General features: G+C 47.4%; 1 protein-coding gene across 4 annotated transcripts in view; it reads right to left on the bottom strand.

The window, feature by feature from the left end:
* SAMD4A (sterile alpha motif domain containing 4A) overlaps positions 1-17,050 on the bottom strand; it is a 195,656-nt gene that overhangs the window by 21,717 nt on the left and 156,889 nt on the right. For all 4 annotated transcript variants that reach the window (XM_067554803.1, XM_067554801.1, XM_067554804.1 and 1 more), the window contains 3 exons: positions 15,509-15,595; positions 5,381-5,675; positions 2,315-2,400 (listed from right to left, as the gene is read on the bottom strand). In XM_067554803.1, the coding sequence (XP_067410904.1) occupies positions 2,315-2,400; positions 5,381-5,675; positions 15,509-15,595 (468 nt within the window). The remainder of the gene's footprint in view (positions 1-2,314; positions 2,401-5,380; positions 5,676-15,508; positions 15,596-17,050) is intronic.

Here is a 17,050-nt window from a genome sequence, read left to right as displayed (position 1 = left end):
CTCACTCCTACAAGGTGGTTTTTCCAGGGGAAGGTTCCACCCAGTGGTTCTCAACCTGTGGTCCAATCGGCACACAGCTGCGGCCCATGTGACATTCTCAGGGCCGAACAGATAGTACTGGATGCAGCCCACAATGGGAAATAGGTTGAGAACCACTGGGTTAGCCACACTGGCTGGGTGGTGTGGGGACCTGTGCACAGCCACTGCCTGTGCTGGGTGTGGATAGAGAGGATAAAGAGAGGTCTGTGGTCTCTCTGCCTCTCAATGCTGCACCTTTCACAAGCTCTACATTTACATTTTATGTATACTATGCAAGGAAAAATCTGTGGCTTCATGGGCTACGGAAAATCCTATTCCCTCCCCTGCTCCTGCTCTGCCTGGGAGGAAATATTGTTCCACTTAAGACATTTCTTGAGAAAACCAACAAGCACCTTCCTTATATCATTGCAGCCAGAGCAGTGTAATGCTGTTTATGTCACCCAGAAAAAAAGTTTGGAGTCACACACTCCCATACAGCTGAGATGTGCCCAGCCACAAGAACATTTCAAAGGTCTAACCACATTCTAATAAAAGCCTGATCTTTCTTTCTTGATGATTTGGTTAATGTCAGAAATATAAAGAAAACAGGGGGGAAAAAACTTAGGCTAGGATGGATGCAGTTTGTAATGCTGCATTTACTTCAAGACTCACCACGGAGAGATCAAGGGAAAAAAATCTTGCTATGTCTGGAAATAAATGAAGAACTAGCGTGAAAGGAGCTTTTCATGTAATCGCCAAGAACTTGGACTGAAGTGGAAGAGTTCTTTGTACACCCGTATACTAGAAGCTTTGGTTATATTTAAACTATGTGCCTGGCTCAGACAGAACCATTACTGAGGTCAGAGAGCAAACTAACCATGCATTTCATAGTAAAATCAAATTTCCTAGGGCAGCTGCTGTATATTTCAAGTGGCAAAATGTATGTTGACAATGTATACGGACAGTTCAATACCATTCACTGAAAAACACTTGGCAAACTTGTTACTATTGTTGACAGAAGCACTCTGGGAGCATAGTGTTTCTTTGTTGTTTTTTTTAAACACTGCATGTTAGTGTCTTCCTCCAGAATCTCTGTCTTTGCCCCGGATTCAGGAAAACCCTTGATAGATTCATAGATTCCAGGACAGAACAGAGCACTGTGATCATCCAGTGTGACCTCCGGTATATCACAGGTCACAGAACTTCTTCAAAGTAATTCTTTTTGAACTAGAGAATATCTTTTTTTTTAAAAAAAAAATCCAATCTTAATTAAAAGATTGTCAATGATGGAGAATCCACCATGACCCTTGATAAATTGTTCCAATAGTTAATTACACTAAGCACATACTTAGTGCTTTCCTGGATCGGAGCCTTTGTGAGGATGGGAAATGTCCAAGAGCCAGCTGACAGCTCTGTTATTTAGGTATCAGCTTCTGACATGGGGTATTCAGAGCTCTGTAATATAGCCTTTTTTCACCCCGCATACTGTATATATATACCTGTGTTCACAGCAGTCAACTTTTGCCAAAATGGCAAATACTTTTGCCAAAATGCTGCCACTCCTTTTCCTGTAGGATAGTTCAGCTTTCTTAGTGCTTTAAACTCCACTTTTATACACAAGTGACCACGGTATACATAAAGGCAGTGTAAACTATAGATCTTCTGACAGTGGGAAAAAAAATGTCACGCATCTTGTAAGGTCTGGTGCGGCACATATGTTAAAAGAGCGGCAGGACCTCGGTATACGTAAAAGGATAAATAGACCCTTCATGTCACACAGCAGGGTAGTTTGTGCCCTATGTCTATGGCATATGGAGCTCAAAATACATTTCAGTCACCCCGAAGGACACGTGATAACATACCTTTCAGAGCAAGTTATGGTTCAAAGTAAAAATCCATAAACTAGCAGCTCTCACGAAGAGGGACACATAATGCTGGCCGCACAATCACAAAATATTTGCTACAAAATAGAAGCTGGAAATGCTGAATGATAGTTTGGGTTGTCGGATAGAAACCCCAGGCTCATTCATGCTGGGTTTTTCTGTCATCCAGCTGTTGATCATATTGTCAGAAGCATGATGAGTTTCTCATTTCCAGTTCTTTGTTATTGTACAGGGACATAGTGACCTACAATTCTGTGCACCACATTGGTTTTACAGTCTGCCACAGTCAGAATAACTATTAATACCCCCAAAAATATTTGTGTTAGAAACCAAAATGTTTACATAAACAGAAACTTTGGAAACCGTTTCTAAGCAATGAGAACAACAGTTTTATAAGATCGGACACAACTCACCTCATGAATTAGACATTTGTCTATGAGCTGTAAATAGGAACTTATATTCTCCTCATCAGGTCTGGAAACTAAAAGCTGTGTACATACTGCAAACAAACAGAAAAAGGATAACTAGCAAAACACATGCTGACCAGAAAATGGGACTGAAGTCAACGTGTTGTTTTTAAGAATGGTCTTAGAACTCCATTCCAATTGTCTGAAAGGAGTTATCATCAATGGAGCACTTGTGTAGAAAGACACCCTTTTACAATTCCAGCCATGCCAATCTATATTTAGGGCCAGATTTTGCTCTCAGTTTCATTGCTATAAATCCAGAGTATTTCCATTAGAGTTATACATGGGCAAATCAGCAGTAACTGAGAGTAGAATCTGGTTCCCTCTGTCTGATCCTATTCTCACATGTGAAACACTGTCAGACAAAGAGCATGGGGTTAAAATCTATTGCTCCGGGCCAAATCCTTGTTATCTCTGAAGTCAATGGCAAAAATCCCACTGATTGGCAGCAAGATTTTGAAATAATGCCACAAAAAAGAGTGTGCAATTGAACCTACAGAATAAGACAGATTCTGCACTGGGGGAATTTACTGAAACATTCCCACCCATTCTAACCCTGCCTCAACTGAACTGGTGTTAAAGTCCATGGGAGCTGCCATGCAGAACCACAGCCAGAACCCCCAGATTAGTTAAACCTGCTGGAAAGCAAGCATGATCCAAGCCACTGCTTAGAGGAGCCTTCCCTACATTATGGCTCCCAACAATTTTAACCATCATAGTGAACCAGTAAATAGCCCCTGTTCAGAGAAGGGCTAGGAGTTTATCTGCTAACAATGCTGTTTCCCCAACTTCCACTGATAAATCTCCATGCCATTCAACGTCATGCATTATGGAGACACTGGTCATGGCACCAGAATTAGCAAAGAGGTCTGATACGGGCTTAAAACGGGGCACTGAGAACTATTTTTCTCTAACTGTAGGTGGCTCGTCAGTGTGAAAATTATACACAGGGTTAGATTTTTCTACCCTTTTCATTTTCTATGTAAAATTAGTATTTTATTTTTCTTTTCATAAATTTTAAACAGAAAGTGGTGGAAATTGGGCTGGGGCTGAAATTTCTCCATGGCACTCTGACCTTTTTTATTTTGATAGACTGCCTCCCCCACACTCCCCCCAAGCTACTCCAGTCTCCACACAGCAAGCTGCTGCACAAAACATCCAGCACTCACAGTATGAATCACCCAGGAGTGGTCGGGGGAGGGGGGGGGGGGAGGGTAAGCCTATGTCCCCACCTACTCCTCATCTCACCTGTTGGCCAGTGCTAGCCAGGAGTGGTGACGCTATGAGAAGTTATGCAGGCCATCCCAAGAGAGTGTGAAGAGAACCTTTCTAGCGCCCCACCAAGTATTCTGTGTGAATCACTTATATTACAGAAAAATTACCTTAGGAATGATTTAGAGAGATCTGCATGGTTCCCCCATTCCTCACAGATATTCTTTTATATCATTCCTCAGTTCTAGAAACTAGTTTTCCTTTGTACTGACCATGGCAGCACAAATTCTCTATTGGTATAAGTGGACAAAACTCTAGTGAAGTTAGTGAAGCAATTTGCACCAGCAGAGGATTTTACCCAGTATGATTGCTCCTTCTCTATTTCACAGTGCAACGGTGGTGGTGGGGCAGGGACACACAGAGACCACGGGTTGCACTATTACGGGCGCTTACACTGCTTGGGGCAATCTGCTTTAAGGCCCCGATTCAGCAAAGCACTTAAACGTGTGCAGTCAGAGCTCAAGACAGCAAGGAAAATGGTTTAAAAACCCAAACCTGCCACAACTTTCACATTAAACAAATGCCAATCCCAGAGGCTCTCTCTCTATCTGAATCATGTGGTCATGTAGCTAACGGAAGCAACTGCTCTGTACATGGACTGACTTGTATTGCAAGTCAGGACTGTAAAAAACTCCACTGGCTTGGGCGGTTCCTGACAGACAGGAGGAGACAAGGGATGTCAATGAAAGCACGCAGCCAGACCGAAGATCACCCCATACTAACCACTGGATTCTAGGATTATGCACCACAAAGAGGAAGATCCTTCCATGGGTTTTATAAAAATTGGTGCAGAGTCCTATACTGAAGGTCCACTCTGATTCAAACTTCCAGCCTTCCTATTTGTACCTGACAGGGCCTGCCTGTCTAAGTCTACACTGCACACGAAACCTGGCTCCGTGGGACCCAGGCTTGTGGACTCAGTGGTTCCAAGCGCATGCTGGAACATCCATACTGTCTTGGCTGGGTTTACACTGGCTGGACCTGGCCTCACAGCTGTGCCAACACGTCCGTACCACACCATTCTGACTCATGTCTGCAGGACTTGGACTCTGACCCGCCCCCCTAGCAGGGTCCTGGGAGCCAAGTCCTGAAGGCTTGCTGACCCGAGTCAGACTGATCTGTGTGGACAGAAAGGGGGCCTGGGCTTCAGCTCAAACCAGAGTCAGAGCCCAGGCTCAGTGTAGATGCACCTCCTGATGTTGGAGGCGGTGCAATAGGCCAAGGAGGCTTTGTGACTCAAACAGGCATGACGCCTCCTGGAGCCCCTCAGCACACAGAGGAATGAAGAACACCCCTGCTACTCCCCTTAATGGGGGGCTGTGTGAGCTCCCCTGCCTCTATGGCCAGCCTGCTCTACTGGCGGGGGGGGGGGGGGGGGGAGGGAGGGTAAGCCTATGTCCCCACCTACTCCTCATCTCACCTGTTGGCCAGTGCTAGCCATGAACACATGTGAATGATGGCAGCACGGTACAATGGGACTCAGGAGAGCTGAGTTCAGTCCTGTCTCTGCTGCGTGACCTTGCATACATTATTTCACTGTGCGCCCTTGGGGGCAGGGACTGTCTCTTCCTAGCTGTTGGTACAGCACCTCGCACGATGGGACCCTGAGAATGTTATTATGACCGATGCTTGCGTGGGGGCACAAGGAGGGTGGACGGGGACTGCAGCTGTTATGAAATAAATTCTGTTCTGAACCAGTTATTCCCAACAGAAGGGATAACGACAAAGGAAGCAGCTGACCTTTCCCCATGACTCTTGTGAACTGCCCAGGGAGATCCCCTTCGGGCAAAGGCGCCCCTCCAGATTCTCCCTCACAGCCAGCCAGGTGGTGCTGCTGTATGCACCCAGAGGCAGAGTCCTTGCAGTCAGACCCTGGGCTGTCCGAGCCGATCAGAGAAGGTGGGTGGTGGGAATCCGGGACCCGGCTATGCTCGTCTGTGTTTGAATTCTGGGAGCAGTAGGCTTTGATGGGCGTGAGGATCATTTGGTGCAGCTCCTGCAGTGGGATGCGCAGGTTGCCACCTTCCAGGATATCCTGCAGATTTCAGAAAACAAAAAGGATTAGCAGCTGGGACGTCTGCAAGCACAGTACGCCGCTGGCTGCCCTGAGCCCAGCCACACCGCCGCAGCTCAGCTGACGGCACCAGGACACTGTCTCCAGAAAAAGAACCTCTGCAAAAGCCTCTTACATTGTTCCTACTACCGCACTTGTACTGTGTGAGCCATGCTCAGTAAGTTGGTCCATTTAATTAACCGAGTCCTTCACTCACCTAACAAAAACAGGCAAGAACTAGAACGTCAAGTCACCTGCCAAACCCCTACCCCACTTCAGGGAGGTGCATTCAAGATTTGAATGCCTGAATTTGAACCCACCGCATGAATCAGGTGGGATCCAAAACTGGCTAAGTCTCATTTCCAGCTCCAGTTCAGATGCAGCCCAAGAGGGATGCAATCCCATGAGAGCAGATCTGGTGAGATTCCCACAATCCAAGAAAGCAGAGACCTTGCAATTTCCACAGCAAACACATGAGAACAGCACGTGAGTTTTCAGCGCTGTCTAGCCTGAACGAAGTTCGGTCTCTAACCTAACCCTATACTGGTTCTGGCTCTCAGTACTGTCTTCTTGGCCCATGTCTAGCTCATCCATCCATCCACACACCTAAAACCTTCGTCCAGCATCTCATCAGCTCGTGTCTCAATTGCTGCAAATCCTTCTCTCTGGATCTGACAAATGCAATCTTGTACTGCTCATCTCCATTCAAAATGCTGCTGAGATCATTTTCCTACCCCGTTGCTTTGACTATGTCGCCCCTCACTTTGCATCCCTCCTCTAGCTCCCCTTTCTCTATCGTATCACACATAAGCTACTTGTCCTCACCTGCATGGCCCTTCATGACCTATTGCCACCTGATCTCTCGTCTCTCATTCACAGCTGAAGGGCTGAACCCGGCCTCCAAGAATATCAGCCTCCATCCCCCACTTATTACATCTTCAAACAAGCACCTTCCTGCTTTCTCCCATGCTGCCCTCCCTTGGCAGGAGCTCCCTGTAAACACCCGCAAGGTCACTTCATTCTCCTTCAAACCCCTGCTGATTTACAACTCTCCTTTGCCACGATGCTTACAAAAAACTTGACAGTGGTTAGGCTGCTGGTGCCCTGCCTGTCATGCTGAGCCATATTGTCTCCTGGTGCTCCCCCTCTGTTTCAATCACGCCGTATCGCTCGGCTTATACTTAGCCTGTAAGCTCCTTGCGGGAGGGACAGTCTTTTTGTGTTGTGTTTGCACAGTGCGTACCACAACGGGGTCCAGGCCCATGACGAGGGCTCCTGGGAGTTACGGTAATAATACCATCACCGCCACCTACGGTTTCTCAGCTGTGAAGCAGCTGGACGGTATGATTATAATGGTCTGAGAGCACTGGAACAGGCCTACAGAATCACAGCTCTTCGAAGGCAGAGCTGCAGGAGTTGGCATGATGGTCTGTTGGTCGTTTCTGGTGGCTGAGGAGTGTGCAGAGAGGGAGGTATTTCACTGGGATATTCCATGGGTGAAATCCTGGTCCCACTAAAGTCAATGGGAATTTTGCCAGCGGGGCCAGAATTTCACCCCATATTTCAAACGTGATCTTAAGCCTCCTCCCCCCCTCCCCAATGTTTGTCGTTCCAGTAGTAGAACAAGCTGCATATTGTGTGCGCGTCAGAGCCGTTCTCCTTCCACAGTTCAGGTTCAATCCTGCCCTCCCTCCCTCAGGGAAACTCCAGTAACGGGGGAAGGACCGCATCTTGCTCTTAACATGGGCCAGATTTGTCTCCAGTTTCTCAGGCTACTGGGTCTCACTCAAACTACCACTGAGGCATCGCTTCTGACACAAAAACAGAACACACAAGCTCCCAGGGAAAGAGCGATCGGTGCCATACGAAAGATACACTAAGAGAAAGCACAAGTGGTGACACAAGCCAGCCTGAGCTGTGGGACGATTGTTTATTTTCCCCCTCGCTCTTCACCATCTGCATTCCCAGCTCCACCGCTCTGAATTTCATGGAGTCGGTGTGCGGCTAGTCGGGACCTGCGCTGCTGAGGGGGACATTTCCCATTGTGTTAACTGGGCGCAACTCCTTCCCAAAAAGGCGGAAATGTACACAGGAGCGGCTTGCCCAGAAGATCAAGTCGCACACATGCTCCTGGTTAGTTAAAATAAAGGAAGGAAAAGTTGGAAAACAGAGACACATGCTCCTAAGTAATACAGCCCATGGGTAGTTTTAATCATGGGCCCCGCTCAAACTGTCCTCAGAACCACAGCCCCAGAGTCCAGGAAAATCCTGTTGCAAGCAGTCAACAGCGAACACTACTGTTTATCCCATCTTAACTGGTAGCGTGTGTAGCTCATGGTGTCAGCCAAACTCAGATTACATTCCTGTAGTAAGGACAGTCAGTCAATACCATGTTTCAAACTCCACGAAGAGGAGGGGGAGGAGAGGCTGTGAAATTGCCTAGAAAACACATCTACAAAGCAAATTCAATCCAGTGGGCTGTCTCTTGGATTTAATTGTTGTTATTAATGTACAGAGGGAAATACGGCTTTTCTAACGCCTACAGTTCCATGAATAAAATCCCATATTTTAAACATGCAAAATAAAGTGGTGAGCGAACCAAAGCACCAATAAATAGCAATGCGTAGCATACTTATCCAACTGCCCCTCGTTGGAGGTTGTGCAGCTGGCTTACACAGAATGATTGATTCAATATAAGGTAACAGTGAAACAACAAACAGCGAGGTGTTGGACTGAGCTGATACTGGTAGGTGTGCTATGCCAGTGCTTTCTAATGGCGCCATCAGCTTCAGCAGAATTTAAACTTTAAACATTACAAAGAACAAAGGGTTTGATCTGTTCTGGCTGCCAAGAGAACCAGCTGAATGTGAACTGATGCAGCGCTGCTTTCCTGATTCTTCAGCCAGCCGAAAACTCACTGTGATAGGCAAGTCGTGCTCCTCTCCTGCAATGGGGGCCTGCAGACACTGCAGAACCACACCAGTTCTGCTGAGAAGCAGGGCAAGGACAGGGCGGTGGGACCCCACCCAAGAGTCCTGTCCCAGGCATAGTGAAGATGAAGTAACCCACCTTGGGCAGCGAGGATAGTTCTTTGAGATGTGTATCTCTATGGGCGTAGGCGTGTCTGCGTCCCTGCGCTGCTGATCGGAGAACTTTGGTAGCCGTGTCCGCTCAGACTGCGCCTGCGCTGCTCCTCACCTGCCATGAGGCTAGCCAGTGTGAGCGGGAGAATCCCCCTCAGTTCCTTCTCCACCGCAGAGTCACCGACAAGAACTTCGAAGTAGAAGGGAGGAGGGCGGGCCATGCAGCATCCAAAGGGACACGCATCCTGGAGAACCATCGTTACCGCACACGGTGAGTAACTTTGGCATCTCTAAGTGGTGACCCTATGGGTGCTCCACTGTATGTGACTCCCAAGCCGTACCCACCACTGGAGGATAGGTTTCAGCGTTGAGTCTGCTATAGATGATAGCACTGAATCTGACGTCTGCAGGCGAGTCCACCAGAATGGCATAATGTTCTACAAAGATATGTGCAAATATCCAGGTACCTGCTCTGCAGATTTCTGATATAGGGATGCCCTTGGAGAAGGCGATGGAAGAGGAGACCTGTCTCGTCAAGTGTGTGTGTATCGAAGACAGGGGAGCTACATTACGCATCTGGTAACAGCACTCGATATAGTTTGAGACCCATTTGGAGAGTCTCTGAACTGAAATCGCTGTGCTTTATGACCTATTTGCAATGAAGAGGAAGAGTCTCAGGGATTTTCTGAAAGCTCTTGTCTTGTTCAGATAGAAGGCTAAGGCTCTCCTTACATCGAGCGTATGGAGGATGGCTTCCCTATTATCTTGGTGAGGTTTAGGATAAAAAGTTGGAAGTTGAATAAGCTGATTTACATGAAAAACAGAAGTCACCTTGGGAGTGAACTTCAGATGTAGTCTAAGCGTGACTTTGTCAGGAAAGAACACCATGAAGAGGGATGCACCATCAGGGCTGCTATCTCCCCTATCCTTCTTGCTGAGGTGATATTTGTGCCTTGATATATCTGTTGAGCACTGTGAGGTCAAGAATGGGTCTCCAGCCTCCCTTCTTCTTTGGTATTAAGAAGTAGTGAGAGTAGAAGCCTTTGCCTCTCAGATGTGCTGGAAGAGGTGCTATGGCTCCTATGCTGAGGAGATGGTTCATCTCCTGACATGGCAGACTCTCATGAGAAAGGTCCCTGAAGAGGGATGGGGAAAGGTGTTTGGGAGGAGGGAGGGAGGAGAAATGGATGGCATATCCATCCTGGATGATCTCCAGCACCCATTTGTCAGAGATTATCTGTTCCCAGGCACTGCAGAATGGGGTAAGATGGTCTCTGAAGAGATGGGTGGGGTTTTACAGCGTAAGAAGGCCAGGAGAATGTTCTACAGGCACCTTGACCAACCCATCAAAACTGCCTCTTTGAGGTTGAGGGCTGGGGGGAAGTTGGTTGAGATCCCAACTGCTTTCGCTTGGGGTATCTAGGCTTCTTCTTCTGCTGCTCGTAAGATCTCTGAGATGAGTATTGAGATTAATACTGAGAGTACTGTGATGAGCGGCGCTTGAATGGTGGTGGAGAGCTGTACTTTCTCTTCTAGGCAGGAGTACAGATCCCAACGGATTGAAGAGTTGCCCTAGAATCCTTCAACATATGAAGAGATGCGTCAGTCTTCTCAGCAAACAGCTTTATCCTTTTGAACGGAAGGTCCTCCACCATAGTTTGGCCCTCTTTAGGGAAGCTGCATAACTGAAGCCACAAAGCCGGTCTCATCACAATGGGTGGGGAAATCGAGCATGCCGCCATGTCAGCTGCATCTAATATGGACTGGATGGCCATTTTAGTCACCAGTCGGCCCTCGTTGACTATGGCCTGGAACTGCTCCTTGTGAGAATCAGGCAGCTTCTCAATAAAGGAACTGATTTTCGTGTAGTTCTCGTAGTCATATTGCGCCAACAAGGCTTGGTAGTTTGCTACGTGGAACTTGAGGGTGGCTAAGGAATATGCCTTCCTGCTGAACAGATCCAGCTGTTTCCAGTCCCAGTCATACGGTGTGGATTTGAATTGATGCTAGCGGCCCTTAGGGTTGACTGCGTCCACAATGATCGAATTGGGAGGTGGATGGGACGAGAGAAACACAGTGTCCTCTGCTGGCATGCAATACTTTTTGTCTGCCCGCTTACATGTTGGCAGGACCGTCGCAGAGGTCTGCCATATGAGTTTGGCGGGGTCCAGGAGTGTCTCATTAATAAGGAGGAGGTGGAGGAGGAATGTAAAATGTCCACCAGCTTGTGGTGAGACTCAGTCACCTCCTGTCACGGTATTCGCAGGGCTTTCCCCACCCTCTGTGCCAGGTCCGGGAATAGCCTGAAATCCTCAGCCATCAATGGTGGAAGGGGCATCACTGTCTCATCTGGTGACAACGAGGAGAAGTGGGCTTGAGAAGTGACTTCCTCCTCCACCTCAGCCTCTGCATCCTCCCTTACCTGTCTGGGGGATTCATACGCCCTCGAAGACACGGCTGAAGGAGGGTGTCTCCTTGTTTGCTGATGTGCCAGACCAGTGGCATGGGAGTCTTGTTGTCTCTGAGCCTACCAAGGGTCCCAGCACGGCCACTGTGGTGGGCAGTGGCCCACTGGTTGGTACCATGGCTGACCCAACCAGGGAAGCTGTGGACTGGGGGGACGATAAGCCTGATGTCCACGGTGATGGTGGGTGAGACGAGCGGGGGGAACCCACGTCCTCTCGCTCACTTTGTGACTCCGACGATGAGAAGGGCAGAGAGTCCAGGGCTCTGGGTGAACTCGGTACTGAGGTCCCGGTAGAGTAGAGGCAAGACGGGTGCATCGGGCACTGGTTCTGAGAGGCTTGCACCGATGGGGTCAGAGATGTGGAGCTGGCAGCAAGGTCCGTCGGTCCCTCATGTACCAGGGTCGGTCCTGATGCTGACACCCATACCGAGGTGCCTTTCCCAGGGTGGATCTTCTATGCCTTTTGCGCCCCGGCGGTACCAGTGTTTTTTTGCCCGCGCCCATTGGGTCCTTTAGGCAGTCCAACTTGCTCCATTGGCTCGGTACCACGTATGCCCTGATTACCAGATTCAGACGGCTTTGGTGCCATCAGCACTTGTGATATTGATCAAGCTGGGGATCGTTTTTGGCTCGATCAGGGCTCGCTATAGGGACTCCTGGACCTTTTCTTGGAGGCTTTAGGTGAGCGGCTCGTCTCTCTGGGCTCACCTCCCTTTGAAGTAGAGTGAGAGCTCCCGCTGGGACTCTGGAGGTTGAATGGTCCACTCCAGGAGTAGAATTTTGAACCTCGGTTCTCTGTCTTTCCTGGATCTGGGCTTCATAGCCGACACAAGCCACACTTTTGTGGAATGTGCTTCTCTCCCAGGCAGCGAACGCACCGCGAGTGTCCGTCAGTCACTGGGATAGATTCCTGGCGATTGAAGCACTTTTTGAAGCCTGGAGAGCCGGGCATACCCTTGTCCAGGGGTGTCCCCTCTCCTCCCACAAGTGCTTTTATTTTTTCTTCTGGGGTGGGGGGGGGGACACAGCCAAATAAAACACAAAGTAACAAAGAAAAAGCTTCAAGGGAAGCTAAAAATTAGCAATTCTAAAATCGTTAACGATCCAGAAATGGCCAGTTACAGATCTGTCTCTAGGCAGGGGCGGTTGACAAGGAGCTGAGGAGGGTTTGCTCAATCAGGAGTGCACAGCTGCAGTGGCACAGGAGCCAGGAAACAGTGCTGAAAACAGGGGAGTTTGAGTGGGCCTTAGGGGCAGTGGGTGAATTTTGTGGTCCAATAGTAAAAGGTTTTATAGCCACATAAATAGGAAGAAAACAAAGAAAGATGACATGGGACCACTAAGCACTGAGGATGGGGTGGAGGTTAAGGATAATCTAGGCATGGCCAAATATCTAAACAAATACTTTGCCTCCGTTTTTAATTCGGCTAAAGATGAGCTTGGGGATAGTAGCAGGGTGGCTAATGGGAATGAGGATATGGAGGTAGAAATTACCACATCCGAGGTAGAAGCCAAACTTGAATAGCTTAATGGGACTAAATCGGGTGGGAGGGGCGGGGGGGGGGGGGCGGATAATCTCCATCCAAGAGTATTAAAGGAGCTAGCACATGAAATTACAAGCCCATTAGCAAGGATTTTTAATTAATCTGTAAACTCAGGGGCTGTACCATATGACTGGAGAATTGCTAACACAGTTCCTATTTTTAAGAAAGGGAAAAAAAGTGATCGGTAACTACAGGCCTGTTAGTTTGACCTCAATAGTATGCAAGGTCTTGGAAAAAATTTTGAAAGAGAAAGTTGTTAAGGACATTGAGGTTAATGGTAATTGGGATAAAATACAACATGGCTTTACAAAAGGTAGATCATGCCAGACCAACCTGACCTCCTTTTTGAGAAGATAACAGATTTTTTAGACAAAGGGAATGCAGTGGATCTAATTTACCTAGATTTCAGTAAGGCATTTGATACGGTTCCACATGGGGAATTATTAGTTAAATTGGAAAAGATGGGGATTAATATGAAGATTGAAAGATGGATAAGGAACTGGTTGCAGGGGAGATTACAATGGGTCACACTGAAAGGTGAACTGTCAGGCTGGAGAGATGTTACTAGTGGAGTTTCTCAGGGATCGGTCTTGGGACCAATCTTATTTAACCTTTTTATTACTGACCTTAGCCCAAAAAGAGGGAATGTGCTAATAAAGTTTGCAGATGACACTAATTTGGGAGGTAATGCCAATACAGAGAAGGATTGGGATATACAGGAAGATCTGGATGACCTTGTAAACTGAAGTAATAGAAATAGGATGAAATTCAATAGTGGAAAGTGCAAGGTCATGCATTTAGGGACTAATAACAAGGTATTAATAAACGAGGTATTTCCAGTAGAGATAGGGAGGTGTTAGTACCATTATACGAGGTGCTGGTAAAACCTCATCAGGAATACTGTGTGCAGTTCTAGTCCCCCATGTTTAAGAAAGATGAACTCAAACTGGAAAAGGTGCAGAGAAGGGCTACTAGGATGATCTGCAAAATGGAAAACCTGCCTTATGAAAGGAGACTCAAAGAGCTTGGCTTATTTAGCCTAGCCAAAAGAAGGTTGAGGGGAGATATGATTGCTCTATAAATACATCAGAGGGATAAATACTAGGGAAGGAGAGGAATTATTTAAGTTCAGCGCCATGTGGACACAAGAACTAATGGATATAAACTGGCCATCAGGAAGTTTAGACTTGAAATTAGATGCAGGTTTCTAATCATCAGAGGAGTGAAGTTCTGGAATAGCCTTCCAAGGGGAGCAGTGGGGACAAAAAAACTAGTTGGCTTCAGGTCTGAGCTTGATACATTTATGGAGGGGATGGTGTGATGGGACAGTCCAATTTGGCAATTGACTGATCTTTGACTACTGGTGGTAGATATGCCAATGGCCTGTGATGGGATGTTAGATGGGGTAGGTTCTGAGTTACTACAGAGAATTCTTTCTTGGGTGTCGGGCTGGTGGGTCTTGCCACATGCTCAGGGTTTAGCTGATCTCCATATTTGGGGTCAGGAAGGAATTTTTCCCCAGGGCAGATTGGCAAAGGTTCTGCGGGTTTTTCACCTTCTTCTGCAGCATGGGGCATGGCTCACTTGCTGGTGGATTCTCTGTACCTTAACGTCTTTACGCCATGATTTGAGGACTTTAAGAACTCAGTCATAGGTTAGGGGTCTATGACAGGAGTGGGTGGGTGAGGTTCTGTGGCCTGCGTTATGCAGGGGGTCAGACTAGATGATCATATTGGTCCCTTCTGACCTTAGAGTTTAAGAGTCTCTGCATGCTGGCGAGCCTTGTGGCAGGCAAGGAGCAGCGCATGCACGGGCTGAACGGACACTGCTACTAAAATTCTCCGATCAGCAGCACAGGGACGCAGACACACCTACTGCAGAGCACCCATTGGGATGCTACTCGAAGAAGCAGCTCTGCTCATGGGGGCTCTTTGCATTGTGTAGAAGGGAGCAGGGCAGCAGAGGGACACATAAGTGATCATGTGGCTTCATCTTCCATGTATCCCATATCAGGGGTACAAGTACCCGTGACGTGGAGCGGCATTCCCTGTCTCACTCAGTGTACATCTACACAGCAGCTGGAAGGGTGAGTCCCAGCTTGGGTGGACAGACCTGTGCGAGTGGTGCTTGAGTTAGTGCGCTAAAAATAACAGTGTGGCTGTGGCGGGACGAACGGTGGCTCAGGGTCGGGGGAAAGACACGACTGTACTTGGGTTGCTAGCCTGAGCCACCCCCCGGGCTGCCACGGCCACGCTGCTATTTTTAGAATGCTAACTCAAGCAGAGATAGCGCCTCTATATGTCTACCCAGTTAGGCATCATCTTTCCAGCTGTTGTGCAGACATACCCCCTGAGAGTGGACAAGCAGGGTCAGGGAATGGGTGGAGTGCTGGCTTCAACCCTAACGGGCCAGACAATGCCAGGGCATGTACAAAGTGCTAGGTACAAAAGGCTGGTACAGGTTATAATCTCTCAGAGGTGGGGGAGAACCAGGAGGCAGCTTACAACTCTGTACAAAAGCCCATGGGCAATAAAATGCCGTGTTTGGTATAGCATCAGGTTTGTGATACAATGAACCAGATGTGGCAAAACCAACACAGAAAATGCCCAGTGAAAGAGCTGTACTATACAGGAAATACACAGTAATTACCGAAAAGCACTTTATCTGAGAATTAATTCCTGGCTACTATCTGAATTGGAAAAAGAAGCAGAAATAACTTACCCTCTCTAAAGACTTGAGAAGATTCTGCCTCTCTTTCAGCTTTTGGATACTGATGACTATTTTGTGCCTTGCACCTTTGGTAACATTCTGCGAAGATAGAGTACAATGCGACGTCAACATTCCCATAAGACAGCAGGATGCACAAAAGTCCTTTCTTTCATAAGTGAAAAGGGCTACTGTAAATTCAACAAACCTCTGAATTCAGGGACTATCAGAGAGACACAGGATCTAGGAAAACAGCTTAGAAACCCATTGAAGATATAGATTTCCCACACGCTTGTGGATGACTTCTTTGAAGAGGCAATATTTATAAGTGCTCACCAGGGGAGAAAGGTCTCAGCGACTTAAGAAAAATGTTTTTAAATCCAATGTCAGGTCTGGGAGCAGAACTATGGCACTCGGTGCCAGCACACAGCTCTTTCTGTGATTCAAATCAAACAAGCGCTTGGTCGAAAGTGAGAAAATTATGCTCTGCCACCTGCTGCCTTTGTTCACAGTTTGTTTGCGGTTGCTCACCGCTCTCTAGGGGGCTGACTCTGCAAGCCTTACTCTGGCTGAGTAGAATGTACTGTACTGACATTAAGAGAAGTCCTGTTGACTCCTATGGGACCACTTGTGTCATTAAGAGTTCCTCCAGGGAAGGACATGCTGTATATCACACTCCAGTTTTAAATTATTTTGCACAACGTGTGACAATGCAGAGACAAAAGCAATCCCCAGAAACACACCTCTCAGAGTTAGGAACCAAAATAGCAGCACCCAGCGTGTTTCACCACTGTGGCTCTCCAGTTTTATGCTGGGGTAACTCTACAGTGTTACCCTAGCTCCACACTGGTGTATCTCCACTGGTGCCCTGGCATAAAACTGGAATAAGGGTGTAGAAAATCAGGCCCATTTGCCCTAAGAGAGGTGTGAGAAGCTTAAGACTGGTTTGCACTTAAAAATTAGATCAACCTAGCTATGTCACTCAGGGCTGCAAAAAATTTCGCACCCACAGCACTGTAGTTAGGCAGACCTAACCCCCAGTGTAGACGCAGATAGGTTAGCGGGAGAATTCATTACCTCGTTACCGCCTCTCAGAGAGGTGGATTAACAACAACGACATACCCCGGTTTTAAGGGAAGTTAGCCTCTGGCATTGCTAGTTTCCTTCCTCCGGTAGAAGTCAGTGTTTAGTGAAGACATTAGAAAGTTTAGAAGGGGCTGAAGAAATTGGAAGTTAAAAAAAAGACCCCATCAAAAACCAGCTGAGCAGTTCCATAGGCCTTACACCCCAAAAGACCACAGTATCCTTCTCCTGCAATGGAAGTGTTACTAGACCATTAATTCCATCACACCTTTGGAATCATAGCTCAGAGACACTGGAATCTATTTGCACCCGGCAGCAGCATTTTATCTGTAAAGATGCTAATCAGATCTATTTCTCCCCGGGATAGCAGGGAAAGCAATCTATTAAGGAGATTTGTAAAGGAACAAAGAAGTCAGCCACCAAATTCTCACTGATTTTCAATGGGTGTTGGATGTCTGAATACCATTTATGCCT

Source organism: Emydura macquarii, unplaced genomic scaffold (genome assembly GCF_026122565.2).
Source record: "Emydura macquarii macquarii isolate MOO-44397 ecotype Brisbane River unplaced genomic scaffold, CSIRO-AGI_Emac_v2 contig_1551, whole genome shotgun sequence".
NCBI lineage: Eukaryota > Metazoa > Chordata > Testudines > Chelidae > Emydura > Emydura macquarii.
The sequence above is the reverse complement of the archived record's forward strand: the minus strand, read 5'-3'. Positions and strand labels throughout refer to the sequence as shown.